The sequence below is a fragment of the Toxotes jaculatrix genome, chromosome 8 (genome assembly GCF_017976425.1).
Source record: "Toxotes jaculatrix isolate fToxJac2 chromosome 8, fToxJac2.pri, whole genome shotgun sequence".
In the NCBI taxonomy this organism is placed as follows: Eukaryota; Metazoa; Chordata; class Actinopteri; family Toxotidae; genus Toxotes; species Toxotes jaculatrix.
The window spans coordinates 11,965,023-11,992,685 of NC_054401.1; the positions used below are offsets into that span (position 1 = coordinate 11,965,023).

The 27,663-nt window shown below is 40.5% G+C and overlaps 2 protein-coding genes across 5 annotated transcripts in view; one reads left to right on the top strand and one right to left on the bottom strand.

The window, feature by feature from the left end:
- adam22 (ADAM metallopeptidase domain 22) overlaps positions 1-27,663 on the bottom strand; it is a 52,166-nt gene that overhangs the window by 11,683 nt on the left and 12,820 nt on the right. For 3 of the 4 annotated variants that reach the window (XM_041043998.1, XM_041043997.1, XM_041043999.1), the window contains exons 4-14: positions 23,358-23,424; positions 20,019-20,101; positions 17,086-17,149; positions 7,257-7,311; positions 7,000-7,076; positions 6,350-6,424; positions 5,542-5,613; positions 4,146-4,312; positions 3,963-4,047; positions 3,565-3,655; positions 3,400-3,451 (exon numbers count right to left, since the gene is read on the bottom strand). In XM_041043998.1, coding sequence (XP_040899932.1) covers positions 3,400-3,451; positions 3,565-3,655; positions 3,963-4,047; positions 4,146-4,312; positions 5,542-5,613; positions 6,350-6,424; positions 7,000-7,076; positions 7,257-7,311; positions 17,086-17,149; positions 20,019-20,101; positions 23,358-23,424 — 888 coding nt within the window. Of the gene's footprint in view, positions 1-3,399; positions 3,452-3,564; positions 3,656-3,962; positions 4,048-4,145; positions 4,313-5,541; positions 5,614-6,349; positions 6,425-6,999; positions 7,077-7,256; positions 7,312-7,413; positions 7,546-17,085; positions 17,150-20,018; positions 20,102-23,357; positions 23,425-27,663 lie in introns of those variants that run through there. The other variant, XM_041044000.1, reaches the window with a different exon arrangement.
- cldn12 (claudin 12) lies at positions 7,686-11,493 on the top strand. The gene is made up of 3 exons (XM_041044002.1): positions 7,686-7,819; positions 9,032-9,292; positions 9,394-11,493. Exons 2-3 carry the CDS (start codon positions 9,074-9,076, stop codon positions 10,222-10,224), a joined length of 1,050 nt encoding a protein of 349 aa, XP_040899936.1. The 5' UTR covers positions 7,686-7,819; positions 9,032-9,073; the 3' UTR covers positions 10,225-11,493.

Sequence of the window (27,663 nt, forward strand, 5' to 3'; positions counted from 1 at the left end):
GGTTTACCATACTCACAGTTCAGCGGAGATCCTTACTATAACATGGAGGCAGGTATACAGTACAGCTAAGACTGAGATATGTAAAGTATAGATGGATCTAAGATGCACTTATGAATTTATCCTGGGAACAAACCTGAATCGTGTGAATGGTTCACTTTTGAACTGTTATTGCATTACCATTTGATATCGTGCCCCTAAAGTGATCACCTCAATTTAAATCACATTTTCAGATATTCTCAGTATAGAAATCAAACGCTACAAATGGCGCCATCAACTCTTAAATGTTCCATGTGATCGCTTTGATTCACTTACAGTAAAAATATAAAGGCTAGCTTGATGATACGTTCACCTGGAGCCCAATCAACATCTGAAGTATTTGTCCAAATCTATTACAATCAAATGTCCAGTGTTCATTATGATGCTTTTAATGATATCGACCCAGACCCGAGCAGCACTTAAATATTATTATACTCTTCTGCTCTGCTAGGCTTAATGTTGATTATGCTGCTGGCACATGCTTAACTAGAGTGGCTATGATAGTCATCAGGACTGGCACAGGAAACAATGCAATAACAGACAGACTCTCTGAGAGCCAGAGTCAGGGGGCTGTGAGAGGTCGTTGCTACTTGATATGTAATGTGACTAAATGAAGCCACCTACAGAGATGATGGTTGTGTGAGGACGCTACTAATGATGCTTTGATGGTGGATGAAGGACACTACAATATCTGATAAAGATTTACAACTCTAATCAGGTTCAAAGTCGTCCTGGCTGTTTTTTAGGATTTCTAAGTCTTTGATTTCAAATTTGCGCCAGGGTTGAATCTTGTCAAAATCTTGTCAAAATCTTGTAGTGTTCATCTCATTTTATATAGTAATAAGGGGCAAGACAAAGATGAAACGTGCTTAAATGATTCACTGGTCACCAGAAGAAGTACAATCGTTACCATGTGGACTAATATCATTATTCAGCCATGATAAAGACTCTACATTTCACAGTACATAAGAGCATAGGAACAAAATATGTATTCCAAAAGATTCAAATACAGACACTGCTGTAATTTTTTACATTTATTTAATAAAGTGTTTTAAGACCCTCCTGTCTGTCTTCCTTCATTCACTCATTCATTCACAGTCAGCCTATCACCTCCTAGTGGAGAACAGAAGACATGGCTGTGTTTGCAGACATTAAACCACCATTATTTAATTGTCTCTGCAACACTGCTGAACTGTGAAGGCTGCTTCATGTCTACAACATCTCTGTGTCCTTTTTCTATTTTATTTTGCCTTGTACTTTTGTGCCAATAATGCCTTTAAAATACATATTTTGTCCTGATGTGTTCACTGCAACATTCATTCATGAGAAGAAAACAGAAAGGACAGTTACAAATTCAAAATCCAAACTCGTCCATAACGCACGTTCAGACAATAAAATGTGCATCTCTTGTGCCTTCTGCCAAGTTTAAGATAGGTTTAGTTAGGATTTAAGATGTTTGGGGATACACACACCAATGAACAAACTGGCACACACACGCGCACACACACAGTAGCTAAATCCTGTGAAAAAAAAAAATGTGAAAACAGTTAGTAGCAGTAGTAGTCAGGTTAGGTAGGTCAGACATGCAGGTGCTGAGGGACAAAAAGAAACTTCCGTCAATGGACATGACTGAGGTCGCTCATTGAATACAAGTGTCTGAAATACCATTGACTTTATTTTAGAGAATACAGATCTGGGCCAGATCCATTCACAGAGGACAGGCTCAGAAGAGCACAGAGTGACCTGTCCTCTGTCATGTGACCTCATGATCTCGTAGCAGGTTTATTATGGTAACCCAATAGAGCAGGGTCTGGAAGGGGAGTGTCAGGGGAGTGTACTGTTATTATAGGGAAATGAGGTAGACAAATATTGGCCTAAGATGAGAATGACATTGCAGACTGTTTCAATCGGTTAGACATGGACGAAAAGAACTGATGAAAAGTCCTGACTTTCAAAGGGCAGGAGGGAGAAGGAGCCGATCAATAATCAGGATAACCAAATTAATAAAATTTCTAGGTCGATCAGCCGGTGACATCGGCCAAAAACTGAGGAATACACATAAAGTACATGTGAAATTGTTTAAAATGATATTGAAAAATACAGTCAGTGTATAATAAAGGGACATCAGACTGTATTTGTTCATATCATTTGAATCAAAAGAGAAGCTGGGGCCACGGTGGCTGTAGTGCTGTTGGATGAAATGGGAAAGGTTGTGATGACTGACAACCCCTCCGAGGCAGCCAGTTGGTTCAAAACAGCACAGGCAACGTTCTAGCCAAACTTCTGCTCACCTGCTGTCCCATTCGGGATAGAGGGGGAACGTGAGAAGTATTTAAGAAGAGGGGTATATATATACACACACAAACACACATGACAGTGCCTCTTACACACACGACACATCCAATCACATCCTTATGCTTACAGTGGCATAATGCCCAGCAAGCTTGTACATCACTGTAGATATATATATATATGCATATATATATATATATACTCTGCAGATGTACACTAACACATTTTAAGACTGTCATGATTTCTGCATGATACTGACAACATTAAACATACACAGACTGATTTATCACCTATTTCCTAATCTTAGCAAGCAACAGATTATATAACACATTCCTACTGAGAGGAGCGCAATGAAGTTATATAAACAAGCTGATACCACAGGGAAAATAAAGACATACTGCCACCTAGTGGTTAATTACAACACTACAATAACACTCCAGTGGATGGAAATATTCATATCAGCACATTTATACTGATGAATAAAAGAATATTTAGATGAAATGTTAGAGATACACATAATCTACTGTTTACCAACAGTTACTCAGTTTATACAGATTAACATTTAACCAACCTTTAATTGCCTCATAATACATAGTAAATTATTTAGTAGCCACATTTATTTGTGTTCTGTTTAGACTCAGATTATAATCACAAATTGTTTACAGCCTCCAGTTTACAGAGGCTGTAAACAATTTCAATCAGTCTCTTTTGGCCAGTGAGACTGTTAACAGTTGAAACAAATCAACCTAACAGTTGATTTATTTCAACTGTTTGGTGTCAACAGCTCACCATTTAAAAAAATAAAAAATCAAATATATACAGCGGATGAATGTACAATCACTTTTTTTCAGGGATCAGGACAAAGAGTTAAGTGCGATGTTACGATTAAAGCCAAACTATATTGTAAACTCTGATGTTGTGATTCCCAATTGGAGTTTTGTCATAGAATTTCTTCAGGAAACAGACAGACCATGCACATACTGTGTCACCTGCCTCTGTGAAAGATGACCATTGTGTCTTGAAGAAACATTTATGACTTGATGAGGAAATTGTAATTTAAAAGTAACTTACCCAACATCATCCATGATACAGCCTGACCAACGATCATCACACTTGCATTCACCTGAAAAAAAAAAAAAAAATCTAAGTCTTTTTAGGAAGTAGAAAGCAGGCTTAAAAATTATTTTGTGTTATAAAACTAATAAATAAAAAACTCATGAAATTTTAACTGTGTACCATTGAGGATCCTTTTCTTGTCAGAGAAGATGCCAATGTTCTGTCCAAGAGACTGAGCAAGGGTTATGGCCATCTCGTCTGTTTTCCCATACTGATGAAGAGAGACAGATCGGGAGCAAGGACAGAAACAGGAGGAGACAGAGAATAAAAAGAATCAGATGAGTCTGGTGAGAAGGACTTGTGTTACAAAAGAGCTTACAGAGACATCTCCTTTTAAAGTAACGAATAATAATTGTGCTGATAAATGAGGTTGAATTATAGAAACTAAATGGCTACAAAAAGGAAACTACAGTCTATATTTCATGCTTGTACTAATGGACAACTGAGAATGACTATTGTCATCATTGCTGACGGGTTTTGGGGTATTTGTAATCATCAATTTTTGGCTCAACATTCACCTCATTCACTCCACCTCCTTTAGTCAGGGAGCAAACTCCTCCCATGTAGGAAGCTCCACCCCAGCTGCTGTGAAAGCGATTCCCTCTGGTAAAATGAGAAAGTTACGTGTTTAAAAAAAGTGTAGATGCTAAGAACCAAGTACAAAAGAAAATTCTTTTAGACACTAAACCAGGTTTGCTTACGAGAAGAGGTGAACAGAGTCGCATTTCTCCTTGATGAAGTCTTTTCTGTATTTCATGAACTCCCTCAGGGTCACCATGGGGTCGTCGTCGATGTTGAACTTGTTGTCGGCTGACCAGGTTTCCATGGCGACCAGCACAATCCGGGTATTAAGCTGTTCCTTGAAAATCTGAGAAAATGAATATCAGTATTATATCATTAGTATGTTATCTTTTAAAAGTTATAAAGAAATGGGTTCAAAGTTCTGGAAAAGGAATAAGAACACTGAAGCCAGCTGTCATGGCCTGATCGATATTAACACTGACAGGCATGTTTCAAATTCATCAGCATCTCCAGCTGTTTATTATGACAGCACCAGTCAAACAGTCAGTATGATCAGTATGATCCTGCCACCAGACAGCAGCACATTACAGGCGGCTAGACAGAGTCAACAAGTGTAACAGTCGGAAGGACAAAGCAGGAGCAAACTAGATGGCAAATAATAATGTTTGCTTTCATAAGATGGAAATCTATTGGGGTCCCGGGCCAGACAAACAGTGAAGGAGAGGACAAGAGCAAAGCCTCTTCGTTTAAGCTGAACACCAAGAATAAGAGAGAGAGAGGGAGCAGCTGGTAATATGTGACTCTATCCACTCCGTCTCTGTTTGTGCAATATACAATGATACAACAATAAAACCTTCAGACAATGAATCTACATCTGTGCTGGCTCCATACTGCATTTCTATAAACATTATGTTGGTCATGCACATAAACCTATGACTACATTTTCCTATCACTGCCTTTTTATGGTGAGGTTAAACTCATCAGTGTGTCACTGTCACATTTTTCTTATCCAGGTGCGGTTTCCAAAATACTGTAAATATGATTACTGTACTGTTATTAACAGGCAATTGCTATGCCATTTATTATACCTAACGCCCCTGTGAATGTGGCCTCCATGCTGTAGCAGCATGGCACACACCGGGCAGAAAGACAACTCTACTTGTACATGGAAATCAATGTGTACTTCCCAAACAAAGCCTGCTTCATATGATCATCTTCAAGGGCAAAACAAAAAGCGTGACCTTCCTCTAGCTTCACCGGCCTATCATCTTACAGACGTGACCCTGTAGCAGGTCAGATTTCAGTAACACAGCACACAGATGTGGCCACAAATAATCAAACATTGAAATATCTGCCTGTACTGACAGAATGCCACTGCTGCTTCAGTCCTCTGAAACCTGAAAACTCATGACTGGCTGGTTAATGGCTGCTCACAGCATATTATGAGCCAGAAGAGGTTTTAAATGGAGGGAGCGAGGTTGGTTAAATGAGAAATCAGTGCAATGTTTGCTCAGCTCCAATACCTGGGAGTGTTTGTGGCAAGCTTTCCAAGAAGAGGATCAATACAATTCTTACCATGTCAGCCATATTGACCACTGACTTAGCATAGTTATTCGTGTGCCCAACGGAAAGCCGATGCTTCTTATACTGGAGAGAAAGAGAGAGAGAGACAGAGGGATGGAGAAGAAACAAATAAAAGTGAGATCAATCATCTGGAACAAATTCATTTTAAGCCATTTAAATGTATAAAAGGAGCAGCGTGTGCACATTTGATTCACTCCACATATCACTGTCATTGTGTTTAAAACAAAATCAGTCCCAGTGGATCTTAGTCAGGCACATTTGGATCAAAGCATTTTCTGATTTATGCACAATACAGGTAGTTTTGGAGTGACTCAAGAGTGCAAGCACTTTCATAGTGTTGACTCTCAGCCCACCCAGCATCCTGCACTAAGCTCTCAGCTATTTAAATGATAACTCTAGAAATATTCTGAATTTTGCTTATCATCAAAAGTTCCATGAAAAGATGAAAAATGAAAATATAATCTTGCTATAAAGTATTTCCTGTCAAACCAAAGCTTCATACAGTTTATTCCTCTGTCACAGACCTCCAGTGTTGTAAAAAAAAATAAAAAATTTAAAATGACCACTAAACATGATCACTTTGGCAAGTACTGACAGAGTAACACAGTCACTTTTTTACTTTTGGTCTTATTATGAGAGACCAGTTAGTGTGAATACAGTGTAAAATACCCAGGCATGGTTCAACAAACCATTCACGTGTCCACTTGAAAAGGTGGTCTCAGGTACGGTTTGCATCATGTGTGGAAACACATTCTACAGTACTTTACATCATAACTGTACATCTAAACGATATGCTTACCATTAAATGGTCATTGATCACCATCAGTTCAATGTATTTGGTCTCATCTTCTACACTGCGTGACACACGTGGAGCCTGAAAGGAAACAACACAGTTTACCAGTTTTACCATATAAACAGACACAGACAGACGCCCTTTTCTCAGTTTCCCTTAACCAAGACTTTGCAAATCAAGGAGAATTTCAGAAGAGCACACACAGTAAACACAAAGATCAACTCATGTCTCCTGCGTCACCAAGAAAAGAAAAGAGACAACAAATCAATAAGGATGAACTTTGCAGAGCTAAACCAGGTTTGTCTGTTCTCCAAATTCCAAATAAAGATGAGAGCAGCTCTGAGGGCTGAGAGACAGACAGCTGCAGACATCTGACTGTGTCTGCAAAAGGCTGGAAGCTGCCTCTATTCATAAGGTAAATATTTCATGAAGATGAAGAGCAGAAGAAGAAGAGAGCGAGGTAACAGTGCTCTCTTTTTAGTCTTGTGAATTGACATAAAACATACAGGTGGGAAACAGAGTATTCAGGTTTGGACAAAAAGTATCCAGAGCATAATTATCTTTCTATATTACAAAGTGAAGTCAACATGGGTGTATCAGCATCTCTCTGACAATGATGACGATTTTCCAACAAATGTGCTGCTGCAGAGTCATACCTGTCTCTTTGTTCTCCTGTGAACAACTTTTGACCCTGGGAATGGAGGGCTGGGAAAAGGCGTCTCTGGCAGATCACCTAGGAAACAGTAACATTTATTTCTATCAACAATCAGGAACAGTTTCCAAAAACAGTTGACACACTTTCTATGGTTAGCATAAATAAATGTGCATCACAAAACCAAATAGTAATTTTGCTTCTTTTAACATCAATCTCACATTTAAATCATAATTTTAAAGTCTTCAACCATTGTCTTACCATTTAATCCCTCTTGCCCTGCAGATTTGTATATCATGTGAATGTGGACATCTCCCTGGAAGACACAAACAGAGGAACTTAATCAAGTTCATCAGTCAGACAGGTCTGATATACAGACTATTTACTGTTCTTACATAGTGCACAAACTTATTACTACATTCACTTGAAAGATCTCAGCATTAAGGTCAAAGAGTTGAAGCCCTCCACAAAGGTGGACAGAGGTCAGTATTTTGGTCAGTATATTGTGTGTTCTTTCTGGTTGTTGGATTAGCAGCCAAATTAAGATAAATCCATACTCTGTCAAATCTGCTGACCTTAACTGGGCACACACACACCAAAGTTGTATTTTAATCTGTCACACTCAGCAATAACAAGGGCTTACAACCTGTGAGACAGCGCTGAGGGCGGAAACAGCGCTTCAGTGTTGAAGCCACATCCTGTTTACGCTCGTATCTACTGTACTTCAGTGATAACGCTCTGTTTCGGACTCAATTGGGTAAAAGAGGACCAGGCTGAAATGCCACCGCCTTCGCTCTAAAGACGACTGAACTGCTGAACTGCCGGTACTGCAGTGCTTTGTTTATTGTAGTTACCGTGTTTTAGCTTCATATCGAAGCATTCCGGGGACAACAGGTTGCTGTAATGCTAACTTTTTAGGCTAGTTATCAGCTAGCTGGCTATTCTGACGAACTAGTCGGTTTAATGCCAGAAAATGAGCCAGTTGTTAGTTTGTTTGTTTTTTCATATTCAGTCGATCCATTTTAGCAAACTAATTGTTGATGCATGCTGCTGTTAATAAAGTTTGAGATGATAGTCCGGTTAACCAGCTAAAAGAGCTAGCCTACTGTAGCTGGTAAAGCCACCCAGATAGTTAGCCTAGCTAGCTAGGCTGTCTGGAATAATAGGTGTAATAATAGCTTCCTTAATACCTCTCATCACTCAGTTAGGCCTATGGTGTAACGTTAATCATAAAATTGGACTTGAGTATACACTTTTTGCTGAGTGTACACATTTTGCTGTGTATTGTCAAACAGTTTTATTGACTCTGTCATCATTAACCCCTGCTTATTACCATGTTGACTGCACAAATAAACAAATATCAAGGTGCTTTACCCGTGTAAAGCAAAATGAAATCATTCCAGGAATACAATACAAAAAATCCAGCAACTAAAACCACAAAATTAAAACAGCACAATATTTAAAGACAAAAAAGGTGTGAAATAAGCAAATGAAACCTACCAAACCTATTAGATCTGAATACAACAGATTTCTATAATCTAGACACAACGTTGAAAAAGCATATATGAATATCTATAAATCAAGCTACTGTCATTGTTGCATGCTGTCACCTATAGAAACGTCAAGCATGTACCGTAATTCAATTGTTTATTGTGTAGCTGTACAGTCTCTGTAATGCACTGCAGTAAAGACACTCTTGCTCTGCAACCTCAGCCATCAAGTCATTCCCACTTTGTTTGCTAATGAAATGAGAGCATTGTTTCTCGGGGACAGCAGATATTGGGTCAACTACACTGTAGTGAATAGAAGTACAGGGGGGTTGCCCATAGCTAGGTCAGTCTGTGGCACAGTTAGCTTACTTCAGGAGTATTGGGGCCATTCAGATAAACTTGTATAACCATGCCTTTTTCCCATGATCAGGAGTTTTGTAAACAGAAAAAAGTGTTTAAAAAATTGTACTAAGGCCCCACTGATTCCCAGTCTACTGACTAGGCACTTCTTTCTGTCTGATTTCCTCACTTCATCCGTTCAAACAGGAACTCTCCTCGTGGCCTCAGTTCCTGTCAGCACCAACAACCATGTCGTGCCGGAACATCCACGCCACCAATGCGTTTGCCTTCATCATTGCCTTTGTGTCTGTGGGAGGGCTCGTTGTGGCAACAGTAATCCCACAGTGGCGTATAACGAGACTCGTCACCTTTAATCGCAACGCCAAGAATATCAGCGTGTATGATGGGCTGTGGGCTAAATGTGTGAAACAGGATGGCTATTCGGGATGCTACTACTACGATTCCGAGGTATTACCTTGAACAATTTTCCTCCCTCCCTCTGCTTTCCCTTTTTTCCTTTTAAGTTCTAAATTGCCCCTAATAGATATCACTTTTTCTTATGTTTCCAGTGGTACTCCAAAGTGGACCAGTTGGATCTGCGGCTCCTGCAGTTCTGTCTGCCCGCAGGCCTGCTGTTTGGCTCACTAGCTTTGCTGCTGTGCATGGCTGGGATGTGTAAGACTTGCTGCTGCTCAGACAAGCCTGAACCGGACATTAAAACGATCAGATTCCTGGTCAACAGCGCAGGCTGTCATCTGGTGGCTGGGATGTTCTTGTTCCTGGGTGGAGCTATTGCCATCGCACCCTCAGTGTGGTTTCTGTTCCACACTAAGGAGCTGAACATCAGATACGACAGCATTTTCTCAGATGGGTTTGCTGTATATGTATCAATAGGCTGCTCTGGAGGATTGATGCTGGCCGCGCTGCTGATATTCATGTGGTATTGTATGTGTAAGAAGTTGCCTTCACCTTTCTGGTTGCCCCTGCCCTCCATGCCGACCTCTCTGTCCACCCAGCCTCTCACTGCCAACGGATATCCTCCCTCCCCAGTGTATGGTCCTCAGCCCTTCCCACCACAGACCTATCCTCCCACAGTCATCGATACCCAGCCTTATATGCCAACCCAGGGCTATGCACAAAGTATGGTCGCCCCTGCACCACCACAGTTGTACATGTCTCAAATTTCTGCTCCAGATGGGTATGGGTCCGAGGTGGGAGGGACCCAGGCCTACAGCTACGCTCCCTCGCAGAGCTATGCTCCCTCGCAGAGTTATGCACCCTCACAAAGCTACGCTCCTTCTCAGGGATACGCATCCAGCTACGTAGGCCACCGCTACTCCACCCGCTCACGGATGTCTGCAATAGAGATCGACATTCCCGTGCTGACACAGGGAGACTAAAAGAAGAGAGGATGGAGACTTCAGCACATTGAAGCTTTCTGTCCTCGAAACCCTGTAAAGTTCACCACTGATAAAACTAACAGAGTTTGATAGATGGAAGTTAATAATATGAGAGCTATTTACAGCCTCTAGTTTCAAGAATTCAGTCAGTCAGTCCAAGTCTGTGAAGTGCTCATTATGGAAGATTAGAGCCAGTCACAAGACCCCTGGAGGTGCTATATGAAGGATGGCGTTTATTGTATTGTAGAAAGGGAAGAAAATAAACTTTCATTTGCAGCCAGAATTACTGAAAGACACTAGCTTTTTCACTACTTTGCCAGAGTAAGATCACTACACTACTGTTCCTCAACTGCTTAAATAGACCAACGTAGTAGCTACAAGCAAACAGTTACTAGCAATTAGTAGGTGGCTTTATACAAATTCCTGCTCTGACACTAATAAAGTCCTTATATTTGCTGCCAAAATTACAGCACGCCTGCTAAATTATATTTTTCTGTTACGTTTCCATGTTGGTCACATCATGACCTATTACAAGTGATTTACCACTGTTTTCCACTTTATGGATGTCCTCTGTTATCACTACTGAACGAACACTGACTGTCTTTAACTTTAAATTCTGTGACTCACCTGTTTTAACCTGTTTTTGTCTGTTTTAACTTGAATTGTTAATGTCAGTTCCCTGTGAGGAGCAGCTGTTATAGTTTTAATGCACTAATTTTGCAAATACTGTACTGGTTTACATTGCCTTTGTTCACTTATTTTGTTTAAATGTATGTATGACTTCTAACACATTACTTATCATTTATTGCAGCTTTTACGTTTCCTATGTGTTTATGTGAAAAAGATGGCACTAAATCTGTTAGCTGTGTTAAAAGTAATGTACAGATGCAGATTTTGATTACAGTGTAGAGTTGCATTTTTTATTATGAACTGTAATGTCAGAAATGGGAATGGCAGAAACGAGAACTTGTTCAACATGTCAGCTGGATCACCAGATAAGTATGTGAGAGATGTAAATTTGTACCATTAAACTTATGCCAGCTGATCGGATGTGATGTTGTTCATGTCATTCGTTACTTGTGATTAAGCCCAATATATCTCAGTTTAATTGTTGGCTTTTGTGTGTTTTGCTTAATGAGCACCTGATCAACATTTCTTCAAAGTATAACATGCCCGTCGTGCTACTCTGCCATGTTAAGGTTCATGATATTGTCAAATGTTTTTCTATAATGTCATCTTTTTGTTTTTATTAAAACATACTGTAATCACAGTGTATCTGCTTGCCTGTTTATCTGCTGCGGTAACAACTGCAAAACCAATTGACTAACTGCTGTTAAGTACTCAATATTTGTAATTGCACCAAAAATAGACACACAGTCAATCTCATTTAGAAACAATTTATGTGAGTAATTTGTCCAGCCTCTCTGACTTGGCAAAAAAAAAAAGCTAAGAGGTGAAACTGAGCAACATTTCAGCCAGACTGAATTACAAACTGGGGGCGAGGAGAGAGTCGGCTCCATTGATGGTTTCAGATGGTTATGTCTCCTATTTTCCACTTTAACTGATAGATTGTTTGAGAAATCAATGGCCTGTGCGGTTTCCCAGACATGTATCATCATAAAATTTTACAGTTCCTTCTGTAATTCCCTCATGATGACTTGATTCACAGAGGGACTTTAAAATTGTTGTTGCATCACCAGTGACACCGGGGCTACGTTTACACAACCTGGTGCCCATTAGATTTGTTTTACATTGCATCAATTACTGTGTCTTCAGGTGACCTAGAGTAAAAGTTTCATAAGGTTGTAGTATGTTGTACAGAGGCACATCTGCTCCCTGTGTGTGCAGCACACTGTTACACAGCATGCAGTCTCCAGCATGTTTCCATAACACCACAAAACTGCATGTCAGCAGCTTCATTCTCAATTATATTAAATCACATTATTGTAAAATCAGTTACTCTGTCTCGGTTTATGATAGAAGTCACGTGTTTAACTGTTAGCATTGCCTAGTGAGCCACGTAGTCAAGCTATACACCTGTTCAGAAACTCTGTATTTGATAAGTAGATGTAAAGATGTCAAATGTCTGCTAACAGTAGCTGGCATCAAGATGATGCTATATGTGCATCATCATCATTGCACCATCAGCAAACCATCAGAGCACTATAGAAGCAACTTTGAGACCATAAACTTACTGACATTTGAACTGTGATCTGGTCTGCGAGTAAATATTGAAGTTATCACATCATAGACTCTAGAGAAAAGCCAGAGCCAATTAAGAATAGTAAGCACTCCATTAAAACCCAGCTTTTAGCACTCCAGTGATTTGTCTTATCTTTGATGTAGCCCAAGTAGACTGAGCATCTGAATTAACAGCCACCAGCCGAACTGCGGCATTCATAATTGGAACCAGCTCCTTCTTTGATGCGACACTTTTATGTTAGCTGATAGTTTAGTGGCTGATGATTATTAAGAACAAAACTAAAAAGTGTGTTTGTTTTTTTTTTTTTTTTGTAGTGCATACACACAGCACCATCCATCATTATCAGGGCAGTTACTGCTGAATTAACTGTTGTAATGAAGCTTTTTCTGGACCAGCGTCTTCTTTGTTTCCCAGATCATCACTCCCTCAGTTAAAAAAAAAATACACACACAGCATATAGACTCTGCAGGGTGTGTGTAGTGATGGAGATTAAAGGTCTAAACACAGATGGCTTTCATATGTTGTGCTACAAAGAGACGGGGGCGGAGTCTGGGTTGCCACGGGAGATGGTACCTCAGACACAGACTGCTGGCTCATGAATATAAAGCAGCCAGGGGTGACAAGCTTTTCAGTCCCACTCTCTCTCTGCATGTGTGAATGAACTGGTCCAGGTTTAGCAACATTAAGTTGGCCTGAGGCCACAGGGAGACTCCCCCCCACCCCCCACAGTTTAAAAAAAAAAAAAACGTTGTGCCAGTATTAAAAAAAAACCTTTCTTTGGCACCTAGTGCAAACAACCCCCAACCCTACAATCTGCCTCCCCCTTCACCCTTCAACTCCCCACCCCCAATAACTGAGAACAGTTATCCACAGACTCTCCTCATCTTCCCTGACTGTCACACAGGACCTGAAGACTGAAGCAAAAAAACAAAAAACAAAAAAAAGGTTGGACGTTTGGGAATTATTTTACAGAAATGCCAAGATGCCACTGGTCTAAAATGAACAAATACTCTATTTCAAATTATATAAATCAGAGAAAAGCCACAAATCCCCAAATTTGAAAAGCTGGATTTTGATGTACTGGTTAGCCCACCAGACTGAAATATCTCAACAACTGCAGCACAGATCAAGATGTAATCTTGAAAAGACATTCATGGTCCCCAGAGCATGAATCCTAATGATTTTGTTGATCCTGTCACTTTTCCTCACGAGCCACTACTAAGTACTTATTCAGTGAAATTTGGTACACATGTTCATATTTTGCTTTTTTTTTTTTTTGCGTTTTGCCTTTATTTGACAGTTTACTGACACAGGAAACAAAGGGTATGACATGCAATAATAGTCCCCTGACCAGGAGCTGAACTATGGACACCGCGCTTACGTTGCATGCAATGCTTTGTCTCAATCTTCACTGAAAACAAAAACAGAAAGAGCTGTTGGGATGTAGCCACAGGGGCGCCGAGTTGCAGGTGGGGTTGGAAAGGTGTCTGAAAAAAATAAAAATGCAAAACATATGGTGTTTTCTGCATATGCAAGCAGGTGTCACACATCGTCCCTACAAGTTGTTTGCTCACATACACACACACTCACACTCAGTTGCACACTCAAGAAGTGCAAGATTTATCAGCCACGTAGTGCCCGGGAACATCACGTTCGTAGCTTGTGAACTTTTGGCGCTCTGTATTGCTCACTGCTGTAGTCTACTTGTACACAAGCCTGTTTACATAATACGATAAGACAGTTTAAAACCAGTTCAGCTGCATAAACGTGACAAGAGCTGCTAGTTCAGGACACAATCAGCTAATGTCCTGCATAACTTTTTCTGGCTTGTAGGAAGAAGGGCAGATGGATTTACCATATGGCCAGCAGGAGTCATGCCGACTCTATCTCAGCAAACCCCCCCTCCCGCGATCTGACCATGCTTTTTTTTTTCCACTTTCAACCACATATTAGCAGCCAGAATTAATGGTGCATCATGTTGCATTCAAAGTGGTTCATGATAAAAAGTGATATGTGGTCAGTTTAACAAGAACACGACTGAAAATACAAGCTTTTAAAAAAAACAACCCTCTATAACTAATAACACAGTACCTGTGTCTGCACTTAGGTTGTTGCAGCAAACGTCTGTGTCTGTCTGACAAAAATAAGAGGACGACTTGCAGACCAAGCAGACTGTCAAAGAGACAAAGAGGTACATAGACTGAGAGTGAAATAGAGAAGAAGACACACCGAGAGAATCCCAGAGATGCAGAGGGGGAGAGACAGCCAATGTGGACCACTGCCCGCGGGGAGCAGACATCCAGAGCTCTCTGCTGACAAACTGACAGCCACTGCTGGGCTCGAGGGCAGAGCTGTCCCCGGCGTTATCATGCAGACAGGATTCCCCTACCTAACAAGCTTAAACCTGCACTGCCAATGGAGGAACATGCCAACTGTTTGCCAAAAACGCATCAGTACTTATACTACAATGTGGAAAACTATGTTCTATATAATTTTATACAAGAACAACATATCTTTGTGCACAGTTCAATGTTGTAACAGGATATTAAGTCAATCTGGGAAAAGCGTATTTGCCTAACATGCAGTGGTGGAGGAAATATTTAGATCTTTTATTTGAGTCCAAGTAGCAAGATCGTAGTGTAAAAATAACTAACTACAAGTAAAAGTCCTGCATTCAAAATGTTAAATAGGACCCTGGAGGATTATGTAAATATATATTACATTACATTATTACATTGTGATCCATTAATATCTAAGTAGCATTTTAATGTTGTAGCTGATTGAGGTGGAGATAATTTTAACTGATTTATATTCTGTTGGGTTAAAGTCAGTTACAATTTACTCCATAAAACATAAAATTTGATAAGAAGATCATATGTTCTGTATGTAAAATCTGCACCAGCAAAGTAACAAGTAACTACAGCTGTCAGATAAATATATTAGAGTATGAATTAGCCTAAAATAATTAAGTAAAGTACAGTTAATTTGGCTAGTTTGTTGAGGAAAAACACAAGCCTTCCATCAAGCTAAAAATTAGGTTTGTAGCCTAAACTGTCCTTCTATTAAGTATATAATTTATTGGAAATGTACATAAACATGTTACCTGAAATTAGATCTGTTGATAATGTTATGATTGTCTTTTTATCTGTATTTTAAATATTTGATATACAGCTGTGTTTTTGCTCTGACAGGAATATAAAAATGAAACTAGAAGAGAATCTCTTCCAATTTTTATTTGCATTTTTCATCACTGTGCCTGCGTGAATGACCAAAAAAAAGGTGACCACGGCACTGTATCTCTGAAGAAAAGTGCTGCAGCAATATTTGCGCTCTCTCTCTCTCTCTCTCTCTCTCTCTCTCTCTCATCGCTTGAATAATTCAGTCTCTCCAGAAAACGCTGGAGAGGAATGACACAGGCAGAGGAGAGACGAAGAGGCGGCCAGAAAAGGAGGGGGTAAAGAAGAAGTGGAAGGCAGGAGAGAGGCGTGACGTTCATACCTTCTTTGTCCTCTATCTTATTTTATGCATTTTTCACATTCAGAATACTCTGTTGCTTTCATTAACTTCACATTTCCGCTCCTTTTCATTATTATTATTCTATTAACATAGAATGGCATTACAAACCAATTAGTTCCTCTTGTTTTACAGTTTCACTGCAATAGATGCAATTACAAGCAATCTAATTACATTTATTTTCCTAATGATTTTATGTTTTTGTTTTATTTTGCTGTTTTGCTGAGCTCCTTCTCCCTCTGTGTACCTGCCTCCTTCTCATTCATTTTTCCTCTGGTAGCATTTTTCATCCCTTCATTTGCTGTGTACATCTGTCCATCCTCCTTATTTCCTCTCCTACCCCCTCTTTCAACACTGCTGGCACTAAAACTGTCATATGGGAATGAATCTTAAGTAGTTCTGTGTGCCAGGTCACCACCACCAACACCTACGAGTGTGCACACACAGTGCCACATAAGAACACACACACACACAAATATGGACACAGACACAAGTCCCTGACCTCTCTTATCTTGTCTCCTTTCGTCCCTTACTGATTAACACCAGACACACACCTCTTCTGGACGTTTTAATTAGAGCAGAAAGGAAGTCACACACTCACACACACCAAGTATCAGCGGCTGTTCTCTCATTCTCACAGCGTCTTTAGACAATCTTAGATCTGTCCTTTCGTTTCGACCACAATGCCTGTAATTGTTATTATCTAATTGGCTGTAGGGTTTGTCTGCTGGCTTTATAACCCAGCAAATCTCTCCGTCCTGAGACTTGCCCGCCACACTCAGGGTTCATTAGGAAAAGTCGCAGTGACTGGTGCGCGATCTGTAACCGATGCTGGTCTTGTGTCAAGCTCCTCTGAGGACAATAACTCGCCCATGTATGAATCTTGAAATACCATGAAAACTATTCTCATGTATCATGTGCTGAGCACACAGACCTGTAGCAAAGTGGAGGTGTGTGTGTGGTCATTAAAAAAGGTTGGAGACCACTGCTGTAACAGGTTCTCTGACCACTGAACTCAACAGGGCCAAGAGGCAGCTGGATGTGAAAAGATGGAGGGAGAACGAATTGAAAAATCCCCATGAGAGGAGCCATCACCAGCTCCTACAAAGTACATATATTTTGGTGTAGTTCTGCAGAGTACTTACATTGCTGCTGCCCTGTCCTCCAGGTTCAATCATGTAGGTGTGATTGCCATCGAAAAACATCCCACTGAAAGAGAAAGAGGGGAGAGGGAGAGATGGCAAGTGAGCCCATATCAGCATCTGTTCCTGTTGTTTTATTCATCAATAAAGGAAATAATGCACCGGAATTCAACTCCTCCTCAGCTATCAGAGTAACAGATCAGCCATTTTAGTGCTTGCCCAGGGAGTTTATGGTATTATTGAAGCTTTTGTCAGAATAATAACTGTGATGCACTCTTACAAGGAGCCGCTCTTAACAAAATCTTCTGCTGTCCTCCCTGTTGTATTTGACATACGTACAAATGGGAAGGGGTGGAGGCGGGAAGTGAAACAAAAGGTCATCCAATCATTTCAGAGATTCCCTTCACACAGAATAACTTAAAGGTCACCTAAGGATTTTATCTCTGGAACAATAACTGAGACCTTGGACTGGTTGACCAAAAGTTGCAAAGATGTCTTTTAAACATCTTTAGAGAAGCATGATGTAAATCCACTCATATGCGCTAAAAAACTCTAAATGCATTAATGACATGTCACAAGTCAGAGATCAGTTTCTCTTTTAGCAGCAGTTTCAAGGTCTTCTTGTCTCCGCCCGCTGGCATGTGCGCATGTGCAGATGAACGGACATCATCCGTTAATTAACTTTATCTGAAGCTTTTAGGAGATTGGCCGGGTCAAACTGTGAAGTCAGGCGGGTAAACACTGCAGGTACTCACAATCTGTCTTTTCTCTTCCAACTCTCTCTAAGCTTTTTTTCTGCCTCTTTCCGGCCTTTAACACACAGAATTCACCTTCAACACACAATCTTTGTCCTGGTCTAACACTGGACATAGGGGAGATTACACACAGAGAGAAATGGGTCCTACTTAAACACACAATTCTCTGCCAAAATTAGAACAATTTGGTGAGCAGGGCTCAGTTGGAGAAAATGGATGTGACATTCTTAAAAACAAATCTTGGAAGCTTTAAAGCTACATAATTTTGCACTAGTGGTAAATTGGCCCAGATGAAGACCACTGTTGTTCTGAATTAAAAGTAGATTTTAACTGGGGTCTCATTTTTAGCCCAGCCTTTAAACTGATGAATTTCTGGGAAACAAGAAGGCAAAGTGTTCAGTCTGATCATTTCTTAGCCCGTTGGATTTTCCATTTTAGTCAAATGTATAGAACTTGAATGCTTAAAACAGGAACCTGAGTCAATAGTGAGCCATCTACATCCTATTTGATGGATGTAGCTGAGAGCACTACCCCTCCGTATACAGCTAATAGCAGTATTGCATTGCAGGGTAACGTTTCTCTGAGAGTGAGAGAGATAGTGAGAAGAGACACAAAGAAGACAGAGCAGAATATATCTTACGATAAACACCTGACTCAGCATAAGGGAAATATTTTCTCCCTAATGTCTAACCCCCTGACAGTACTATGCACTCCCTTAACCCCCTCCCTCTCATTGCCTGTCTCTCAACCACGTGCACACACACTTGTGTGTACAGGGCATATTAAGGGTGTGTCAGCTTCTGTATTACTTAAGAAAAACAAGCCATGAAAATCTCCAAAACCAAATTTCGATGCCAATCAAATTTCAGTCAAAGAAATTCTATTACTACTGCTACAACTACTAATAAGAATATGCATGACAGCAGCTTCATAACATATTACACTAAAATTTGGTTTAATTATTAGTGATGTGTCAAACTTAAACCATACGAAAAATAAAATGTCTACATTGTAATATGTCTTACATATGAGATCATAATGCTTGTGCAAGACATTTACCGTGTTACGGTGTGATTGATTTATGACCTACGTTTCATTATTTTGTGCATGCCGTTACATAATTTGCTGCCCTCACAAATTCCCCAATATGCTGCCACAATCACATGAAATATGCCAACGTTATTAAAAACCTGAGCTTAGTTTAGCTTCCTCAGCAAGTATCAATCATCACGCCTCAAACTGTAAGTTTACAAATTACTATTCGCCTGAATTCCTTCAATGGTTTCATTTTTAATTTAAAAAAATCTACCACACACCCACCTTTATATTTTCATAGAGAAATCATTATTATTCAATATAAACTGTCCAGTCATCACAACCAAACACATGGCTCTCCAAGTCCAAACACTAACAAGCATAATGACTCACGCCATGAATATACCAAAAATTATTGTTAATGAAAGAATAAACCAGTCAGTAGTGGACCCTTTCGCTTACTTGTTTGCTGATAGTGCAATAAATTCTGCTTTCTTTCCTTTCTGCAATTACTTTTTAAGACATATAAATAATTCATGTAAAAAAACAGCAAGTGCAAAATATTTACAGTGTGCTAAAGGTCTTTTACCAGAGGGTTTTTTTGGCTTATGTTTTCAGATTTGGGAAAACACAGTTTCCTTTCAGGAAATGTGTGTAAGCTGTGAAAAACTGTAATACATGTGCATTTTTTATAGTTAACTGTTCATAGGTGGCTTTTTTAGTCTAAGTCTAATCACATGCATTATTCCTCATACATATATACACTTACACATGTACATATATGAACACATAACACACATGTACAGTGTACATGCATTCCTCCTAGCCAGGCCTTGTTTCTGACCCGTCTCTCTGATGGGACGAACGCTGCTTTAGAGCACAAAAGCTAAAAATAACAACACTAGAGAAGAGAAGACAAGAGAAGAGGAAAAAATATTGTCTGAGCAGCACCTGTCTGTGTGAAGGATAATCTGTGTACTGAAAAATGCAGGGAGACAGAGAAGGGCTGGCGAAAACTAATTACATTGACCTAATGGATAAATGGGAGCAAGGCCCAAGACCTGGACACACAGCATGAGTAATGTTGGCTGAGAAACACACACATGCTCACATATAAAGTCATAACCGCATAATATTTGTACTTACTGCAGTCCATGACAAGTTGAAAGAGCCACAAAGGAGTGAGGAATGTCTCTGACCTTCCCCTGGTAGTAGCAGTGCTCTCCTCCCTGTGAACAAGACACAAATACACACACAGATTAAGATCATACACATGGCTGCCTCCTCAAGTGTCTCATACTATTTAACACAGAGTGAGTTATTCCACTTGCTGCAATTGTTTCCATATTCCATTAGGAAATTAGTCCAGCGTGATCAATCACTCAGAATTCATTTGCTAACACACACAAGTGCAAGAAAGATCTAGTGTAGATATGTGCACGTACTGTATGTTTATGCATGCATGTTGTGTGGTATTTTGCACATTGAGCTTAACCCGTTCACATCCTGCCATCTGTGTGTTAACTGCTCAGTGACTTCTCTTTTCTCTTCCCAGCTTCTCCGCAGTAGAAAGCCACCCCATCGGCCACACATAAAATTTTTTCCATCTCTGTCACCACTGGCCGTCGACCACTCATTCTCTGTCTTCGCTCTCTATCTCCATCTATGTGTGTGTGGAGTGAGTGTCTCCTCCTTTCTCTGCAAGCGTAAACACACATTTATTTTCTATAGACGTGTATGATGTCTAAGTGTCTAAGTGCTCTGCAAGCCATCTCTTCCGGGTCCATTTCTTGCTGCCTAACAGCCATTAGGCAGGAAGCTGGTCTCCCTGAGGAAAGACAGCTTTTATCAGAGGATCAATTTCTGCTCTACAGTCTGATGCTGCGTACAGTAACGCTGCTGCGTCCACTTCTACCTCCAGCCCTCTCTGTGGACCTCATCCATGTTTGTCTTATTGGTTTATGTGAGGGTGCATGTTTGTGTTTGTTGTTGTTATTAAACCACATGGCCAAAACTATGAGGAAACCTGATTTATGGACGCTATTATGCTGCTTGAACAGCTTCCGGCTGGGAAAGCTTTTCACAAGATTTTGGAACCCGGCTGCAGGGATTTTCTCCCATTCAGTCACAACAGTATTAGTGACGTTGAGCACAGATGTTGGGTGATAAGGCCTGGTGTTCAGTCCCTGCTGCAATTCATCCGAAACGTGCTGGATGGTTCTTACAGAACACAGGAAACAAGTTATAAGATCTACCCATGACATATTAACCGTCCCCTATCTCTGTATCTCTCTTTTTCCACAATGTCTCATCCAAGAGAGACAGAACTGAAAAATAAGACTAAAGCACACTCAACAGTAGTGCATTACTGGCAAAAGAGAGGAAAAAAGACTGAACATACTGACAGAGAGACCAATGTATGAATTAAATGCAACAAAAGAAGTTTTACAAGTTAAGCAGATAAACCTAAATGGAGCCACAGGTGAAGAGAGAGAGGCTGGGTAAAGACAGCAAGTGTGAAATGAAGAGGCACAGAGGGTGAGGGAGAAAGAGAAGCTATTTATAAGTTGCACTGTGCTCTACTATCTCAGCGTCTCTCCTCCTCCTGTCGCCCTGAACCTTCTGCTCCACTTCTCATCAAAGAGAGAAAGCACCCAAAACCCTGCGCTGTGGGTACATCCTCAGAGTGTGCATGTGTGTGTGTTGCTAATTTGGTCTGATCTGCAATCTCCTTAGACCCACATAAGAATAATTAATCATCGGATCTGGACAAAACAATGCACAATGAAAAGGTCGAGGTCAGACAAACAAGTAGGACACTCTGCCCTCTGAACATCTATGAAAGTTTCAGCACTACGGAAATCACACAAATTCTGTGCAATGACTCCAAATTGTGGAAAGAAAGCTAGAACCGCTACCACATTTAGCTCCATGTATTACCTCTGCCACCAATGTAGTACATGAGCAGCGAGAGGTCTGCAGCAGACCCAACAGAGCAGCAGCTGCGTTATGATGGCTGACATTCTGACCTACAGTGAGTGGAGTAACAAACAGGGGCTTGTCTCGTATTAACCCTCCTGAACAGCAGCCATTAATAAAGGAGGCAAAGTGGTTCTTCCATTATTCCACTTTTCACTATTTAAAAAGGAAAGCATGACAACAGAATCTGCAGACAGAATACATTCTGGATTCTGGATCATTCATCTCCAAGGTGAATCAGTTCACAGAAAGATTGCTTTGCATTAAGTTCCATAATTACGAGTGACCATTCAATTCAATATGTGGTGTAATAATGTGTATCATTCTCTGTAAAGTATTTAATATCTAACTAATCTACTGCTTAGCTGAGTAAATCCTGACCATTATAATCCCCCCACTTATGTGATGTAGCTCGATGCCTCAGTGGGTGGCCTGTAACTGAAGTCCAGATTTTAGAGGATTATTATGGCAATCTTAATCTCATGTTAGTTGAAGGTTTAGGCTTCATCCACAGTTCCACTTCCAGTGAAATCTAAGATGAATGAAGACAGAGTGGCTGGATGGTCAGTGATTTCTCTCTGTGTGTAAACTAACTCATTGATTAACCATTGAAAGGCTCAGGGAGGGAGAAGAACCTGCAGGGTCTACAGGAAGCTGCAGCTGCACAGCACACGGTAGAGAAAGAAATCTTCCGTGAAGATGATTCGGCCCTTCTCCTGTTTGTTAGGTTAGGTAAACAGGGTGAATATGCTATTAGACATCTGTAACACTAACCTCGGCAAACTGAACTGTTTATCTGATACAGCTGGCATATGCACGTCTTTGTCTGGATATGTTATGTTGATAATGACATCTGTCAGACCTTGACATCTACATTTGGTATTTATAAGGGTCCTTGATTTTTTTGTGTTTGACTCTTACTATGCCAATTAGCCAGGTAGAGCTAGTGAGCTTATGAACAAACACAGTGCTTCAGGGTAAGCATTGCAGCTCTTTGAGCTCTTCCTTTTACAAGAAGCTAAGGGGGTCACATGTAACTTTGTGCCATCATCTTGTTTGTTTTGCAAACATCTGCCTGCTGCTGTCAAAAAAATGTGGATGAGAGTGGTAAGAATCAAAACAGTTAATGTGCTGTAGAGCTGAGAGGAACTGCAGTCCAGTGATGATTCTCTGTGGATTCATCACTACAAATAACACCTTTCACATTGCACAGTTGGGCGATAAGGCCTGGAGTTATTTGATACATTGTTGATATAAAAATATTGATTGCAGCTGCTTTAAAGATGTGCTTACACTCTACAAGACTGCATTCAGACCAGGCTGAGAGCTGATCACAAACCAGATTATTTCCAGGCATTTTAATGCCATGTGTTCTGCATGCAGTTACACCTTGCGAGATCTTAATACCAAGACCTCGGAACCATAAAAACACTGCAGCTTCCATTTTAATTGCAAATAATCTAAAGTGTGAGTGAGCGTAAAGCAAGATGATTTGCAGAATCTTACATTGGTGACGACAGTTTTCCCTTTTTCTGACAAATGCCTCTCCACGTACCCTGAAGACAGCAGATCACTGGGAACAGAGATTAGAGAAAAAAGAGAATTAAAGTTAGAAAATTTGTGTTTTTCATTCAAGTGTCACTCAGTTATTCAAGTATGCTTGTGTTTTATAGGATAATTGTATTCTGTCTTGGCAGCACAGAGAGCTTCAGAGCATCAGCATGGCTAATTATGACCAGCGTACAGGGACGAGGCTATTTCTTGCACACAAACACAATTATTCATATCCAGCCTTCTAGCAAATGTGTGGTGTGTGTATGCGTGTACGTCTATCAGAGCAATGAAGGACAAGTGAAGGTCAGTGAGGAGTAAAAGAAGTGACACAGGCAGAACAGGAAGGAGGCAGGAAATAAATTGAGAGAGTAAGGAAGAGAAAGTGTGGCATAAATAAGAGGAAATCAGTCTGTGTGTGCTTTCTCAGCAGAGCTGGACCCAAGAATCCCAACGGAGACACACACCACAGGCCCAGTCTGAGACAGAGATGTATGAGCTATAGTGTGCGCACACACACACGCACGTGCCCACGCACACAAACACACAATTTCCAAATATAATACAGTTTAAAGTTTTAGCCTCTTATCTCACAAGAAGATGACCTGAACATGGACACACACACATACATGTACAGGCAGGGATACATATACATAAAAACAAAGAAGTATTCAAGTGCGCTTTTATTTCTTTATATATACATTCAGGAGTGCCACAGCCAACATCTGAGGCTTGGGTATAAAAACACACACACACACGGCAAATGCTAAGAACAAATAAAGCCAACCTTGCACCGAAAGAGAGAAGTATAAAATTAAACAGTACAATCAGCATGAGAAGAGCTTAGATTTGCTGAATCAGGGGTTGTGAAATACTTTTGAATAACTGGCAGGACTGTTGTGTTGATCAGTCAGAGAACAGGAATTGACATAAAACTGCAACTGAAAGAGTATGCACAAAATCACATAAACACCCCATGGAAGAGAACAAACAATGAAGCAACTCGGGGTCCACCTACTAGCTTTTTTTTCTCTGCTTTCAACCACAAAAACATCATGAGATGAGGTTCATGGCTCAGAAAAGGCCATTTTATTTTTTGTGTAGTGTTTTTCAAAGCCATATGAGATGTCAAAAAGTAGCTCAGAGAGGCAAAGTCATCTGAGCCCACACTGGCCGAATAATTTTATTTAAAAAAAAAAAAAAAAGATACTGAATATGAATATTAGACCTAGCTATCTGTTTGATGAATATATTTAATAGAGCCCTCTTTGCAGCAGTGTCAACAGCGGTGAATCTGTTTCTACAAAATTAAGCCCTTCTGTAAGGTTCTGTAAGACCGTCTGTAAGGTAAATATGAAGCTACATTAGTGCCGGCAAGCAGTTAGCTTAGCTTAGCATAAAGACCGGAAAGAGTGGGAAGCAGTTGACTTGGTTCTGTAAGGTCATAAAAATAAATAAATACACAAATCTCTACTCTTTGGAATTTGTCTTTTTTTTTGCACATCAATTTTTGTACAGATTAAGCTAACAAGATTATGACATGTCAGTTAGTGAGAGTACTAGAGAAGGTGACGTGCAAAAGTAGTTGCTGAACAGTCAGGCCAGCTGTTTCCATAGACTGTATGTTTCCCCATTTAGAGTCTTTACGCTAAGCTAGGTTATCCAGCTGCCAGCAATAGCTACATATTTACTGTGCAAACATGACTGTGGTATCAGTCTTCTCATCTAACTCATCAAGAAAGCAAAATTCACAAAATGCTAAACCACAGATTTAAGTGTTTATGTTATTTTGTCTTCCTCCTACAGATAAAAGTTACATTTTGTTGTTTGATGACCTGTGTTCAGTTTTGTCATAGATCAGCGCTAGGTGCTAATAGCTCCATTTCTACATCCACCATTTCAAAAACAGCAATACCTTTGACAAAAGGACTGACTGCAGCTGATGATTTATCGTATATAATTCAAGAGAAACCCCTGACATCATGTCCACACACACTGGGGAAGAGAGCCCGTTTTCTAAGATGACTAATGGGCAGTTTGCTATGGCAATAAAAAACATGCAGGGAAAGTGGAGAGAGGGCGAGATAAAATGGAAAGAGGGAGAGAATGGCTGTCAGGGGGGGAATAATGAGACACAAAAAGGGAAAGGCAGTGAAACTTAAAGAGAGGGAGGAACAAGGTGTGAATACAGAGCTCAGGGCCCTAACACATAGCACATCATGCACTACAATGACGCTCTCTCCTGAAAACCCCCTGTGATGTCTAAACAGGCAACCCCCATTTAACACGCTTCACACCCTCTAACCTCAGATCACACACTACACACATCTCCTCAGACTTAAAAGAACATTGTGCAAATTAAACACTACATGACTCTCGAGACACAGGTAACATTTTATCAACATTCTGCATCAAAAAGAACCGCCATCAAAATATTTATACGTCCCTGTGATGAAGATGTTCAGTATGTGCGTGATTCCCTGGGTCACAGGCGTGCACTGTTAGTCTTTGTTCTACTGGGATGTGTGTTTAAGATTCAGAGCTTGTGATCTTTATCCAGCCTCACGCTGAGCCCAGACAGGGGGTGCAAGCGAGGAGCATACTGAGGCAGCAAGGCAGACACATGGGCTTCTAATGGAGGACGCTGATAACAGATTTCAGCTTTAATTGTTATGGGATTTAAATAATTTATTTGACAGACAAAGACGCAAACTCAGCCTCGACCCCAACCCCCACTCTGACACACATACACACACGCACGCACACACAAATGTAGAAGGATCTCCCCAGCGCATATAACACACCCTCTCTTCCTGTTAACAAGCATACACACGTGTATAAATGTATAAATGTGAGCAACCTCTTTGTAGCTTCAAACTGATATGCAAACACAAAAAATTACAGAGATAAACATACAGGCTTACACTTATGCGCTGTTTGCATGTGATGTGCCTCTCTGTGGACATAAACACTGCAAACCTTCAGCATAAATGATGATGAGAGGAAGGCTGTTTGTAAACTGAAGCTGATTATTAAGCAAAAACTGCGAAAAGAGAGATGAGGGAGAACAGAAATAGAGGCAATTATGTTCAAAAATTTACAAAATTATAACATTACTGCAACAGATTTTTGATGGCACAAGTGGTCTATCTCATGTCTGACATATTTCTGTGGCATCTGGCACCTCTGTGAAGACCAGATGTGTGTCTGAAACAGAGACCAAGCAATTTTCTGTCTCATTCAGTTTTCTCTCAGCTCATTGCGTTTTTAAATGCTCTGCTAATCCCACACTGTACTAGAGTTTCCTTGGCCCCGTCGCCGCGGCAACATCTGTTTAAGAGCTAGCGTCCAGATGTCAATCAACCCTAGAGAAGATTTCAGAGGTGGATCTACAGACGCTCCACTTTCAGCTTACAACATTTCATATGCAGAACTAGAATAGCCATTTACATGGCAATCACATCCGTCTCTCGCTTTCTCTACACTTTAATGTCAGCCAACCCACACACACGCGCACACACAAGGAAACCTAAGAGCACTGATGCTGCTTTAGCTGGGAAAATGTTGCGCTGAAAAGCCTTATTCAACTTTATTAAGTGGGTCTTCAGGAGGTGAAAACTGACTGAAACACTGAGAAGCAGAGAGTGCACCGAGTCCATCTGGCTGTCACTCACATCAAACTTCATCCATCCTTTAAAAGATTTTGTTGTGAGTTGCTCTGGGCAAAGACATTTGCTGTGGCAACGCAGTTCAATTTCCTGTTGTGAATCATACACACACACACACACACAGACTCATAACCTATGTTTCCGTGTGGTCCAAAATTCCTCTCACGATTGGTGTCGCCAAGCACCACTGTAGCACTGGGATGAAAAAAAGGACAAAAAGGCTAGACTGGCAGGACTAAGGTTTGTGTGTGTGCATGTGTGAGTGGATTGGCACAAATGTTAGGGTAGGAGGCTTTTCATTGCTTTCAAGCAGTCTTTTCAAAGACTCCTCTTAATACACTTAACACCCCAAAACACACAAACATAAACACAAGCTCACAAAAATGAAGCTTCAAAATTAATCAGATGCATCCATGCAGTCGTACACATCTGCACACAGGCCTTGCAGTCATCAAATGGACTTCCGCTCCATATATGGATTTGCCATTTAACCCAGTAATAAAAGGGTACCGCCACAGAAAGGACTGAACATGTGCTGTGTCAGGCGTCTGTAATGAGGATAGGGGAGTGCTGAGGGAAGGGCACAGCCAAAG